The sequence below is a fragment of the Centropristis striata genome, chromosome 4 (genome assembly GCF_030273125.1).
Source record: "Centropristis striata isolate RG_2023a ecotype Rhode Island chromosome 4, C.striata_1.0, whole genome shotgun sequence".
In the NCBI taxonomy this organism is placed as follows: domain Eukaryota; kingdom Metazoa; phylum Chordata; class Actinopteri; order Perciformes; family Serranidae; genus Centropristis; species Centropristis striata.
Genome location: NC_081520.1, coordinates 17,676,822 through 17,691,794, shown reverse-complemented (window position 1 = coordinate 17,691,794; position 14,973 = coordinate 17,676,822). Strand labels below are relative to the sequence as shown.

The 14,973-nt window shown below is 36.4% G+C and overlaps 1 protein-coding gene across 2 annotated transcripts in view; it reads right to left on the bottom strand.

Moving 5' to 3' along the window:
• LOC131970579 (RNA-binding protein Nova-1-like) overlaps nucleotides 1-14,973 on the bottom strand; it is a 109,079-nt gene that overhangs the window by 19,224 nt on the left and 74,882 nt on the right. For both annotated transcript variants that reach the window (XM_059332006.1, XM_059332007.1), the window contains one exon: nucleotides 6,834-7,000. In XM_059332006.1, the coding sequence (XP_059187989.1) occupies nucleotides 6,834-7,000 (167 nt within the window). The remainder of the gene's footprint in view (nucleotides 1-6,833; nucleotides 7,001-14,973) is intronic.

The window sequence follows — 14,973 nt, the reverse complement described above, 5'->3', positions numbered from 1 at the left end:
GTGTGTGTGTGTGAACATGTGTGTGTGTCTGTGTGTCCTCAAATGCTGCACAAATCCATTTAGTCGCCTCTCCGACATGGTATAAATAGCCTAAAGAGCAACAGGGGGATTCACCCTCTATTATGAGTGTCTAAATATCAGCAGCTATTAGCTTGCTTGTCTCCCGGCGGCTGCTCGCCTCTAAAACAGCATTACTCAACTGTCAGTCAGCCTCAGGCTCACACACTCATCATAACAAGATACAGACTGGACCAAGAAACAGAATCACACATGTTGAGGCTGGGGTTTTTACATTTGTTCAACTCTTCTTCACTGGAATATTCCGTGGAAAAAAACGTCTTTTAAAATATTTTCTAATAAAACATACACTGTCAAAAAAAACCTGTTGTTTTTACAGTAAAAAAAAAACAGCAGCTGTGGTTGCCAGAACTTTACCGTAATAAATATGGTGCAACTTTTTCTAATATTACGGTAAAAAGATATTAGCACTGTTGATTTCACATTTAAAATTGCCATTTTATTCCATTATACCGTATCAATAAAACATTTTTCCATCAAAAGAAACACTGTTTAGCCATATAATTGACAAGAAAATACTACACACACAGTAATGTTGTTTTTTTAAGAACTGTAAAAAAATACTGTTTTGGCTGATATATGCATTTACGGTGTTTCATTGTTACTGAAACTGAATTAACCCATTTATGATTTTACGGTCTTTTACTGTCATAGTTTAGCAGTTTTTCACTGTAAAATCTAGATAAATTAAAGCTGCCAGCAGCGATGAACTGGCCCGAGCAGAGTGACCTGACAATTATTTGTGTCTTACCAAGATAAAAAAAACTTTAGATTTAGAAGTGTTAGATAATTAATCTTGTTTGAAGAGTTAATTTCTTATTTTAAGTGTTCAACATGCTGATTTCTAGATTTAATAATCTTAATTTCTGAAATCTTGTCAAGGGAAATTATCTGTCCATGCAGCAAGATCATTTTCCTCAGATTTAGTGTTTTTATCTTGTTTTTAGACACACCTTTTTTTGCAGTGTACTAATGTGTATATTTACAAAATCAGAAGTATATCAGTTAAACATATCCTCTTAATACAGTTTTCAATTAAAAAGAACAATTGATCACAATCTGTTTTATTTATGTTTTAGATCCCAACTTGTTTGTAATAATCTGGGTTGTAAAGTCACTGTAGCAGCTGGTTTGGTTAGCTTTGCACTAGAAAGGAATAATAATAATCCACCAACCAGCAGCTCTACAGTTCACTCATAAACACTTAAAACCTTGTTTGGTCTGTATGAAAAAGCTCAAGGGTAAAAACAACATTTCGCCATTTTACAGGGGTTATTATGTGCTGCAGTGTTTTCTGGCTCTGAGTAGTAACTTCCTGGACTCTTCACTTGTTGCTTGGCAACTAGAAACTGAGTTTGTTGCGGAAAAACTTTACTGACCTCCACAGAGACTCAACAATATCTAACAATGTGGAATGTGGACTATACCAGCAGTGATGGAGCCACTAAAGAAGAGATGCTACAGTTTCCTTCAGCTGGAATATTCACATGTACTCATACGTTTATCTTCCTAGCCCGACAAGAAGACAATTTAGAACATTTTTTAGGGTAAAAAATGTACTTCAAAACAAGACCTTGACTTAGGGCTGCACGATTATGGCCAAAATGATAATCACGATTAGTTTGATCAATATTGTAATCAAGATTATCCATCATGTTAGGGAAAACATCTGTACTTTTATTGCACTACTTTTAAACAAACACCAGGAACAGTTTTTAGTGTCCAGTGCTTATTGTAAACAAACAGATCACTAAGTGAACACCTCCTGCAGCAGCAGCACATACACACTGTACTGCTACAGAGCTAACTGTTAGCCTGTTAGCAATTTGCAGACTGGACGCTAAGGGGTTAACATCCCCTCTGGCTCTGCAGCTGGGAGAGACTGCTGCAGGAGGACTGTGAGGCTTCGACTAGTTCTTACTCTTGTTAACAAGTTGTTAAGAAGAGTAAGAACGAGTCTCCAAAAGTCTCCAATAACACCAGAAAAAGTCGCTGGATTTGTCGCCAGTCGCTTTTTTGAAAAATAGTCGCTAAGGGGGTCTGAAAAGTCGCTAAATATAGCAACAAATTTGCCAAGTTCACAGTTTACAAATGTCGCGTGTTGTTGTGGCGTCGATTACTTCGTCACATCCTTATTAGCGTTCTATCCAATCAGTAACCGGGCTTTTTTCAGGTGAGAAAAAGGGCCCCGCCCCCTGGTGGTTGGTGGACTACTGGTTTAGAAAGTGCTTGATTAGATATGCAGGAGAGCCGCATTTGAAAATGGAAATATCGCCGACGATCAGGTTGATTTAATCGTGGCGGCCAAAATCGTGATCACGATTAAAATTTGATTAATTGTGCAGCTCTACCTTGACTTCACAAACAGAAATGACCCAGTCACCATATGTGCAAACACAATTTAACAGTGTTTTCTGCACGAGCCTTAAAAAGCCAGTTTGAGTTCAACTCTGCAGAGTGTGTGTGGGCTGGAGGATTGTGTGTGTGTGTGTGTGTGTGTGTGTGTGTGTGTGTATACCCTTTATTAATTAATTATGCATAAAACTCTCCTCATAGCTGCACCTTAGAAATGTGTACTCTGCAAAAAAACTCCATCTCTGAGGACTGTGTGTGTGTGTGTGTGTACACACACAGTCTGATAACTATAATTATTCACAACTATAAAGGCGTAGCACTCCTTCCTCTCCCCCACCCACAAATTTCTGCTTATCACAGAGAATGAGAAATTGCAGCGGGGAAAACAAATGCAACACTTGTGCAACAGCAGCAAGACAATGAGGAAAAACAGAAACTCCTGGGGACATTTAAAAAAAGTATATATATAAACCGAGTTTTCCCACTGTGCAGCAGATGTTCCATCTTTGATTTTTTAACCACTTTTTTATTGTTTTCAATGCTGTCAACACATAATAGTTTTGTTAAAAAGCCACAGCGTTTTATGTGTGTGTGTGTGGTTGAATGCATTGTCTAGCAGGCCTGAACAGTCGATAAGTGGAAACAATGCCAGACCTGACTAATCAATAGGGAGCAATCATGAAGAGAGAATGATGATAATCACTTAAAGAGATTGGGATCATAATCAATGACCGCACTAATTGTCCTCCATTACACGGCTGGTATTGGCGCTCACATTTAGCAGTACAATCAGCAGCAGAATGAGCTGCATGATAACTAGTGGCATTAAACTAAGTTTCTGAGCAAACACAGACTTTGTGAAATCATTTATCAAAAGTTTCTGCTGCACTGAAAAAAATTGGAGTGACATTTACAAAAAAAAAAGCTAGGCAAGTTTTTCCACACAGAAATTGTTTGTAATCTTTACTCAGGCTGTTTTTAAGTCATATTTATTTAATAGAACCACTTTTTTAAATGAAAATACACAAGTAAATTGCAGATTCACTGATGTACCTCAATTACATTTTACTTTGAAATATCAACTAATTAAGTCAATGAACTGGTTTAGTGAATATTACTTGGAATGAATGATTCAATTTACATAAAAAAAAACTGATGACACATAATAACAAACAATCACTAAGTAATGCACTACATGAAAAACTGTTATTTTAAAGTAAAAGCACTGAATTCGTATTTCTTTGTAGAATTTATATAGATGATTGAAATAATAATTACAGGGTCAATTTTTTTTTTTTTTCCAGTATGTAAGTTTGTTTGTAAACAGCTGAAACATGATGTAACTAGCCTCATGGGGGCTGGTCCTGTTGAATTTTAACAATTGATCTTTTTATTTATTTATTCCTAATTTATTCATTTATTTTATTTTGAAATAATGACTTATTTAATTTAGCTGTCTATTTATTTATGTGTCTGTTTCACTTGTTGCATGTTGCTGTTTCCTCTCTGTAAGCTGATGAGATTTATGATGCCGTTTGCTCAGCTCTCGTTGTTTTTATTGTTGCTTTTATTGTTTATGGAGTGCTATTATGATTTTGAGAGCTTTATTAATTTCAAAGTCATTTATTGCTTTGTGTATAGATGGGGTGGGCGGTTGTGTAGACTTATTTTTATGAGGAGAGTCATGTAAATAAGACCTGATTGCTTGATAATTTAGGTCACAAAATTGTCAGTTTGTACAGTTTCTATGTTAATGCGAGAATATGATCACAGGATCATGTTTCATCTTTTCAGAGAGACACATGAAATAATCCCTCGATGAGTAATCGCACCGAACAACAGCTGGGGGAACAAAAGTTCATGCTCAAAGGCCGTGCCTTTGGCTCGCTGATGGGAATTATTATATTTCATGGCATTCTAAATATTGTTGCCTGACTGGCACTCAACACAGAGTGATTTCTTCTTCTTTTTTTTCAGTTCTATTGATGTATAAAAGTATTGCCAACATTTAAACATTAACTCTTTATTAAGATGGATTTATATACATAAACTACAGGCAAACATCAAATTTGTACAAAAAAAGATCATAGTTTCATTGCTATACTTTGCAACAAAATAAACATGATTATTATATAAAGAGTCACTTATTAGAACACATTTTTACTATAATTATCAGGTCTTTGGGTTTTTATTGCTTAGACTTTGTGTATCCTTCTTTCCTTAACCCTCTGGAGTCCATCTATTTATTGAAAATACACATGTTTTATTTACAGTAATAACTTTATTTATATATAATATGTAGACAAGCTGAGAAAGCCAGTTGAAAGTGCATCATAGGAGCTTTAACAGTGTGCCATTTATGTTTCTAGACCATTTTTAAAATGTGAATTTTCTTTCTACAATGAAAACTATCACTATTTTCAATTTACGTGCAAATAGACTGTTTTGTAGTTTTATTATTTATTATTTTTTCCACTGTTTTTGTGTGTATAAATGTTTTTTTTTAAATGGTACATTTCCATAGCAACCTGTGTCTTTTGTTTGTATTTTGGGTTCCTGGCAGCTTTGTACTTTGTTAATTAAAATAAAATGAAAAATCCGACTGATAGCCAAGTTTGTGTGAAGAAAAAGGAGCCATGCATGTGATGTCAGGACAGACTGGAAGATGCTGAACAGAGACAGAAATTAATGCATAGGAAGTTGACAAATTTGAACCAAAATCTCCTGGACTTAAGAGGTTTAAGAGGCTTTGTGACACATGACAGCGCTACAAATATGCACCTGCTTGAATATTATATTTGGTAAGTATTTTGAAATAATTCAACATCATGCATCCACTGAGGTGACCCTGTACGTCATCATAACCAATCCAAGTAGAGAGAGACAGAGTCAATGAAAAGGAAGTCAGTGGGAAGGAAGGTTGAAGCTCCATGTTTTTCATTAAGACACTTCTCACACACAGTTAGTGTGTGTGTGTGTGTGTGTGTGTGTGTGTGTGAGAGAGAGAGACGGAGTGATCAGGACACTCGATCACACTTCCTCTCTCAGCAGGAAACAGTTTCCAGTTGGCGCATGAATGTGTGTGTTCATGTCACATGTGGAGTTTATATGTCGACACCTCACACACACACACACACACACACACACACACACACACACACACACACACACACAGAAACACACACATCCTGTCTGATTGGATGTCATTTCTTTTTTAACTCCCATCCCTTTTCTGTGTCTTCTTCTTTATATCTGCAGCTTCTTCCCCTCCTTCATCTGTTTACATGATTTTTTTGTATGATTGCATGTCGTATTTTCTTTTTTATTTCCTGTCTCATTCAATTTCACTCAAAGAGAAAAATCACAACCTCAACCACAGAAACGCACACACACAGTTTGTCTTTCCAAAGGCAAACACTTCCCTCCTCCTCCTCACACACCCCTTCAGCCTGGCACACACACACACACACACACACACACACACACACACACCATAGTTGGGATAGCCTCAGCTGCACTGCAAAAAGGTGTGTCTAAAAACAAGATAAAAACACTAAATCTGAGGGAAATGATCTTGCTGCATGGACAGATAATTTCACTTGCCAAGATTTCTTAAATTAATGTTATTAAATCTAGAAATAACCATGTTAAATGCTTAAAATAAGAAATTAACTCTTAAAACAAGATAAATTAAAGTAACTTTTCATGCAAAGATTGCAGAAAATGCTCTCAAATGTGAAGATTTCCTGCTTTTCTCTGTTTTATATCATAATAAATAGAATATCTTTTGGACTATTAAAGACTGGGATGAATATTTTACACAACATTTTGACATGATTTTTGACATTTTGTAGAGCAAACAATTCATCAATTTGTTAAGAAAATAATCGTCCGATGATAAAGAATAGTTGTTGATGATGAAAATAATTGTAAGTTGCAACTCTCGACCAGAGTAAACTGAAAAAGAAAGAAAGAGACGGGAACATTTTCTGTCTTCCGTGAAATAGAGAAGACCGTTTACTTTAAATAATGCATTTAAAAATAAATGTGGCATTATTTTAAATAAAAGGTATGATTTCAGTTGGAATTTAAGCTTTACAATAACAATAACAATTATTTGTTTCTTACAAAGATAAAAAACAACAACTTAGATTTAGAAGTGTTAGATAATTTATCTTGTTTTGAGAGTTAATTTCTTATTTTAAGTGTTCAACATGCTTATTTCTAGATTTAATAATCTTAATTTAAGAAATCTTGTCAAGTGGAATTATCTGTCCATGCAGCAAGATAATTTCCCTCAGATTTAGTGTTTTTATCTTGTTTTAGACCCTTTTTTGCAGTGTGCTCCCAGTGTGCTCTGGGTTTTTCTGGATGGAGAGAAGACTAAAAGTGGTACGGACCTGTTTGACGCGGTCGGGGTTGACTGTGGTCTGTGGCTGCAGGATGCTGACCGGCTCTGTCTTCTGGGTGCTCTGAGGCATCTCCCTCACCTTCTCAGCAATGAAGTCATGGACGCCGTTCAGCGCCTCCACCGTCCCCTGAATCAGACACACCCGCTCTGTCGTCCCTGTTAACACACACACACACACACACACACACACACACACACACAGAGGTCAGTGGATGAGCTCAAACTGAGATACAAAGAGCGACTTTTAAGCAAACAAGAAAAAATAAAACAAGCAGGTTTTCTCAGCTGCATGCTGATATGCAAATATTGTGTTTTGTAGAGCCGGACAGATATATCGGGTATTTTCGGCTGATATTAACCTATCAAAGGTATTGGTATCTGTGTATATGCTGTCAGATATTATTCCTGTTTATTCTTTATTTTCTCAGTTATCATTTATAGAATGGGCTGACAATGTAATAGTGTATCATAATGTATTACACTGTTGAGGGAGAGCTTCTTTTCCTCGAGCTTTCACCACCATAAATACTCGAAAAATTAGATCCACGCACAACCTTCATCCGTTTTCTGTATCTGCTACATTTAAGTGCAATAATATTATAGTGCAATATATTTATATTCATATTATCTAATAACTAACCTCTACATGCTGCCACTCATCCTCATTTGCCTCCTTTACATACATGGCTATTTTATTTTCATTTAATGAATTATTCTTGTTGTGATATTTTATACCTTTTATACCTCTATACCTTATTGTCCTTAGGTGTTTCTGTGTTGTTGTTCTTAATTTGTTTTATGTTCTCTGATTTTGTTGTGCTATGTACAATGACATTAAAGGTTATTCTATTCTAAATTATCATTATTATTATTATTATTTTATGCTTGAGAAAGTAGCTCTGTTGGTACATTTGCAGAGAGGTGAGAAATCGATGCACGCTCCGCATAAGAATGGTCTATTTTCATTCCAGCTCAAATAAATTGCTTTATATATTGCCATATCTGGCTCTTGTCATTTGTTACTCTGACACATATTTTAATTTAATCTCTTCTCCACATTTGTGTCACTGATGAGTATATATATATTTCCTGAATTCAGACAGAAAAGGTGTCAGAAATAAAGCACAAAGAAGAATTTTGTACTCCTTCATCGATGTGCCAACTTTAATACAAAAACAGCTTCATTATTTTGAAATTTGTCAAAAAGGGATTTGTTCCATTTATGTTTTCGTGTTCAAAAAATGTTTCGACAGGTGGGTGAAGGGAACTCACAGAGGGCAGGTGAAGGTTTGATGTTGTGCAGAATGTGCTATCCCAATTCTGATATCAACACTCAGAATCTTCTATTTTCATCATTTCTATGTGCAGCTGAATGGAAAAGAATCTCTCTTAAAAAACTATGCGATAAGAAAAGAGACTCTGTAATGATCCCCGCTGGGAAATTACACGTCTGCAGCAGAAAGCACTAACTGCAGAAACCCTATAACATAGAATTATCGAGAAACTGATAAGAAGTGGAAAAAAAGGAACATAAATATAAATATATGTAGTGTGGTAGGTGATATTTATAGCAGAATACGGTAACACTTTACAACAACAACTAAGTAATGTTTATAAATGGCTTATAAACCAATTATTAACCATTTACAAAGTGCTATACATATTTAATCGTTAAATGTTTTCAACCAATTTCTTAAAGGTATACGAATAATTTTAAAAATCATTAACATGCTTAATATGGTGTTACAAATGTTATAAAGAGTGCAACTAAAACCATTAATAAACTATTAATTATAATCTAATTGTTTGTTAATGATAAAGTAACTATAAACCTACATTAATATACCATCTATTAGCCATTTACAAATGATTTAGTTGTTTAAACATTAATAAATTATGTATTTACCATTCTAAATGGCCTATATACGGTTTATAAATGACGATTAAACATTAAAAAACTCTTTTTACCATTTATAAATGATGGTTGTTGTAAAGTGTTACCCTGAATACGAATGAGAAGCTGTACAATTACATTTTAGATTACATTTCTTGAAGGAAAAACACATTTTGGTCAAGAAACTGTTCAACACAAAATCCGTCTCGGTGAGTGAAAGGCCAATGGAACAAAGTCAGTCTGCAGTGAAATCCAAATTCTAAACGAGGGGAGAAAGATATTATTTATGCAACATTCAGAGCTCATATTTCCACTTCATCCTGAACATATCAGCAACGTTCAGTTTATGTCTATTTCCAGGACGTGGTCCAGTCAGGAAATAAATTCCCTGAGAAATAAAACATGCTGCTATGATTCCCAAACTGCTGCGTCATTTTGGGGCGAAACATGTGTGTAACATTAACAACTGTATTTTTAAGATTTATATCAGCTCCACATAACCCGACTAAACTCTTTATGACACAAATCACAGAGGATCAACACTCCACTTCTTCAGCAGGAGAAAGTGGGATAAATGACAACAGGAAATATAAGAAACATATGAGAGAAAAACGACATGTTTGCATTCTCTTGTTCATCTGTTTGTGTGTGTACATGAATATACTCTATGTTGTAGCTTATGCACTATGTGTGACCAGACACTCTGTGTTTACTACACTGGAAACTGAGCGATGAAAATGGTAGTCAAGCAGAAAAAAAGACATTTATAAACAGAGCAGTCTGTAGAAGCACAGTGACACATCTTTGTTGTTTTCTCTCTCTGCTCAAGTGCATTTGTACAGAAGAGGATTAGGGACACACATGAAAAACTGACTTTATTCTCAGAATTTTGACTTTAAAGTCAGAAATCTGACTTTATTCTCAGAATTCTGACTTTATACTGACTTTATTCTCAGAATTCTGACTTTATACTGACTTTATTCTCAGAATTCTGACTTTATTCTGACTTTATTCTCAGAATTCTGAGTTTAAAGTCAGAATAAAGCCGGAAATCTGAAAATGAACTCAGAATTCTGAGTTTATTCCGAGTTTATTCAGTCAGAATAAAGTCTGAATTCTGACTTTTTTTCCCTCAGAATTCTGAGAATAAAGTCAGAATAAAGTCAAAATTCTGGAAAATCTAACCCAATTCTGACTTTAGTTTAAAGTCAAAATTCTGAGAATGACAACGAAATTATCCATCAACCCGTCCAAACGTATACTTAAAACATGCATATAATATGACAGAGGTAGACAGGACAGGGAGACAGAGATGAAAGAAAAGAAATACAGCACAACATGAGGAGAGGAAAGGAGAACATTTGAAATGAAACATTAAAAAAAACCACCTTTCTATCCAAAGTGTCCAAGTTTTGGAGGACCAATAATTAAAAATAAATAACATAAGAGCTACAAGCATATAAATATCATCGTTGTGTAGTAAATCAATTTAAATGCAAATTGAATCAAAAAGTCAAGACTATTACCTCATAAAATACAGAAAACAATTCCAGCAAGCTTAGAAAGAGTGCAAATTTATTTTCATATATTACTTTCAATAATGAATGAAACCAATGGCTGCATTGCTGTTATGTAAATACAATTATATGTTATGTTATATACAGCCTTTTGGTATGCTGTGTGAAACATGAATAAAAACAGAATGCATCATAGTCAGAATTTGTGTTTATATTTAAAAAATATTCAACTAAAATGAATGTCAAAAAGCAAATCATTGCATTCTGTTTTTATTCCATTTTTATTAACCTTCAGAGACATATTTTTTGGATGTGACTTGTAATAAGCAGGCTACAAGATGAAAAACCACCAGTGTGGTCCTCAACAGCTGTAAATCAGCACTTTAAGTGTTTCAAGCCAAAGCTATCCTCACTGTCCTCATACTTTATGACTTCACTGTTTATTAAAATGCTGCACGTCAGTACTGAGAGAATAAAAACATCAGTGTTGCATCCAGAGAGGAGGACAGTGTTGACAGACGGATGGACAGAGACAGACAGAGGAGAATCTAGGCCAAAGCAAAGCCTCTCAGTCCTCAACAACACACCACAGAGTAAATCTCCCCCTCACCCTTTCACCATGTATTCTCTCTCTTTTCCTTCTTCCCTCTCTAACTCACTTTTATCTCCATTTCATTTCCTCCTCGTCCTTTCCCTTTTCCCATCTCTCTTCCTCCCTCGGCTACAGTATTTAGTGGGATGTGCTCTTATCTCGGCTCAGCAGCGTGTCAGTTAGCACTTCCTGCCCTCCCCCTCCCTCCGTCTTCCTGCATTGTTGGACCGGCTCGGTTTGGACCGGCTTGGCCCTCTGTGGCTGCACTGGGAGCACAGGGATCGAGGGAGTGAGGGATAAAAGCTGTGCACTCTGTGCAGCCTTGTGCAAGGACAGAGACTTTGAAAACCTTTTGCATGTTGAATTAAAGTGAAAAATAGTGATTAGTGATGTTTTGCATCACAATTTTGCACAAAGAAACCCTGTTAAATGGCGAAAATGGTCTTTCTCATGACTGAATTTAGGATATTTCATACTTTTTAAATGAGCTAAAATGTGTAAATGTCTAATGTGCAAGGACAGAGACTTTGAAAACCTTTTGAATGTTGAATTAAAGTGAAAAATAGTGATTAGTGATGTTTTGCATCACAATTTTGCACAAAGAAACCTTCTTAAATGGTGAAAATGGTCTTTTTCATGACTGAATTTCAGATATTTTGAAATATTATACTTTTTAAATGGACTAAATGTGAACTTGGGGATCCCTGCACAGCCTGTTGACATGTTGAGTGTTTACAGAGTGGTGGGCCGGTAACAACAGGAGCTAAAAATAAAACACACACAGCACATTCAGGCATTTGCAACATTTGGCTACCTGGCTATGCCGTTAGCATTACAGTCATATTAATTCCCATTCCTATTTTTACAGGGTGTTGACAGTGACAGTGACAAACAGTCGCTGTTGACAGCAGCTGAATGCACAAACTAGATGCTAACATGTAGCCATATGCTAACACTGTTTTGGTGAACATTTCAGCCTCACTTTGCATTTAAATCAGCATTAATGAGAGACAGTGTGTGTGTGTGTGTGTGTGTGTGTGTGTGTGTGTGTGTGTGTGTGTGTGTGTGTGTGCGTGTGTTCTTGTACTTCCTACATAGTGAGGACCGGAACACGTTTTTAACCAACAGAGTGAGGACATTTTTGCAAAGTGAGGACTTTTCGGCCGGTCCTCACTTCTTTAAAAGCTTTTTGAGATTTCAGACTTTGTTTTAGGGTTTAATGTTACATTTAGGTTTATGTTAGGGTTGGGCATGTAGTTGTGATGCTGAAGGTTAGATTAAGGGTTAGGGAATTCACTATTCTAATGAGGGACCTCACAACGGTAGAAGTACAAGGATGTGTGTGTGTGTGTGTGTGTGTGTGTGTGTGTGTGTGTGTGTGTCCGTGTGTGTGTCTGCACTGATACTGAGGAAACTGGGCTTCGCCTCTCCCCCGACAGCTGGTGCCCTCTGGGTAATCTGGACTCGTCCAATCAAAAGCAAGGATTAGCAGGCCATTGTCTTGGCATGAGTGTGTGATTGTCTCTGTGTGTAGCTTGTGTGTGTGTGTGTGTGTGTGTGTGACTGTAGCAGCAAAGGCCACTCAGTCAGTGGAGATCATATTGAAACTGCTGTACAGCTGCAGCAGAGAGCGGCTTCGTTTCATTATTAAATATTCACTTAATTAATATTCATATAATAGAAAACATGATGGAGACTTTTATCTCAGGTACCTGATGTATAATAAGTGCATACATGAGTAATTAACTCCTGAACTCTGCAGTGTTACAGTGGTGTTATGGTGCATTTAGGTGCTGCAGTGGTAAAACTAGAGGTTCATGCTGTGTTTTACATTCATACATTGTTCTTTATCGTGCAGCAAACACACCGTGCAGACGCCAGAGCAGCGCCAACACAACACAGTTTACACATCCCCCAGTGATGGATAGCGAGCTCTGTTGGCAGGAACTCCGGGACTGGTCCCACTGGTGCAAGACATCACTGAGTGTGTGTGTGTGTGTGTGTGTGTGTGTTAGAGTGTGTATGTATGTGTGACTTTTGCATTTCCCTCTTGTAAAATGAGCATCATATATTTGACATTTTAACTTCTGGAAGCCCTTTCCAAGCATGACGTGCTGCAGCTGCTGAAGCAATAATATCTGTTCAGTGTTGTTAAGATTACGTAACCAGTTTATGAGACATTTTTAATGTTGCTCGTGCAGACAGAACATGGCAGCCAGGATATACTGTATACAATCAACTTGTGCCTTTTTTTTCCCACTGTAGGAACTCAACAAATCATTAAGTTGCCATGGGTTTTGCTTTACTCAATTCCAACCCTGATGAGGATGTCACTCTGATTTAAAATTCACACAGTACTTTTAGGTTAAGCTGCAACCTGAACCTGCAAACTCAACAACTGCTTTTCCCTCCCACCAGAAAAAACTGTTGGCATTGTATGTTTTTTGTGCCACAGATATGTTGATATGAAATGTTATTGGCACAATTTAGTGCCGGAGACTGGTGTTCAGGTCCCGTTTGAAACCAAAAGTCAGTTAATCTGTAAATTAGGAGTTCTATGGAAGACGATGAGAAACAAACCAGAGTTCATTACAGTGTTTGCAAGATTTGGAGATCCATTAAAGGGCTTAATTATACAAGGAAAAATTACACACCGGAAAAAAAGGTGTGTCTAAAAACAAGATAAAACACTAAATCTGAGGGAAATGATCTTGCTGCATGGACAGATAATTTCATTTGACAAGATTTCTTAAATTAAGATTGTTAAATCTAGAAATAAGCATGTTGTACACTTAAAATAAGAAATTAATTCTTAAAACAAGATAACTTGAAGCTGCAAACAACGATGAACTGGCCAGAGCAGAGTGACCTGACAATTATTTGTTTCTTACAAAAATAAAAAAAACTTTAGACTTAGAAGTGTTAGATAATTTATCTTGTTTTAAGAGTTAATTTCTTATTTTAAGCGTTCAACATGCTTATTTCTAGATTCAATAATCTTAATTTAAGAAATCTTGTCAAGTGATCTGTCCATGCAGCAAGATGCAAATTATTTGTTTCTTATCAAGATAAAAAACACTTTAGATTTAGAAGTGTTAGATAATTTATCTTGTTTTTAGACACCCCTTTTTTTTGCAGTGCATCCATTAAAATAAAAATAAACAAACATAGGATAGTGCAGAGGTAGAGTCTGAGTGCTTTTAGGGTTGGATGATGGTATTAAATCGTAATAATATGACCATATTATATTAATGTTTTTCACTCAACTTCTCTCCAAATTAATGAATCAGTGTGTATGCAGCAAGATCATTTCCCTCAGATTTATGTTTTTATCTTGTTTTTAGACACACCTTTTTTGCAGTGTACAAAAATGAAAAAAAGATTATGAAAAGACCACAAATTAAGGGCCAAAACTTAAAAAAGCCACATGCTCGTGTTGTGGCGAATTGCAGGCGTGTTGTGTAAATTGCTGGTGTGTTTTGCACTTCAGGGCCACCGTACAAAAGGTTGTAAAGTTAAACAGTGTCAGAGAGGGAATAATAATAACGTCACATCATAACTAAATCATCTATTCAGTCACAGGTTCTCTAAGTTCCCAGTAAATGTTTAGTAAATACAGCTTCCTGTTCAGGCTGCAGCTCCTGATGCAGCTTGCAGTGTCACACTGGACAAACCTGCAGCACAAAGTACAAGAGGTTCAATTAGCAGAGCTCTTATTTCTGTCAGAGGATGATGAGGATTGAAAATGAAAAGTACGCGTCTGTGAAATTCATACCAGACGTGAACTTCACTTCGCAATTTCCACAATGACCAAGTGACCCAACAGCACTTTGTTCAAGAGTAGAACACTCATCATCATCATGATCCAGGCTGTGGACCCTGGCAGTTGTTTTTATTAAAGTCTAACTAGCATGACTCACTCCTTCCTCCTCCTCCTCCTCCTCCTCCTCTCCCTGATGACCAGGGAAGCACTGGAGGCAGCAGACAGAAAGCGAGCTGCTTCTCCTTTGATTTCTGACTCACAGTAACATACAGTAACATATGCATGCTGAGTATGACGATGCATACTGATGTTGCAGGATGAACTGCAGGATGAGCGACAGCAGAACGTCCCTCTGCGCTCGAA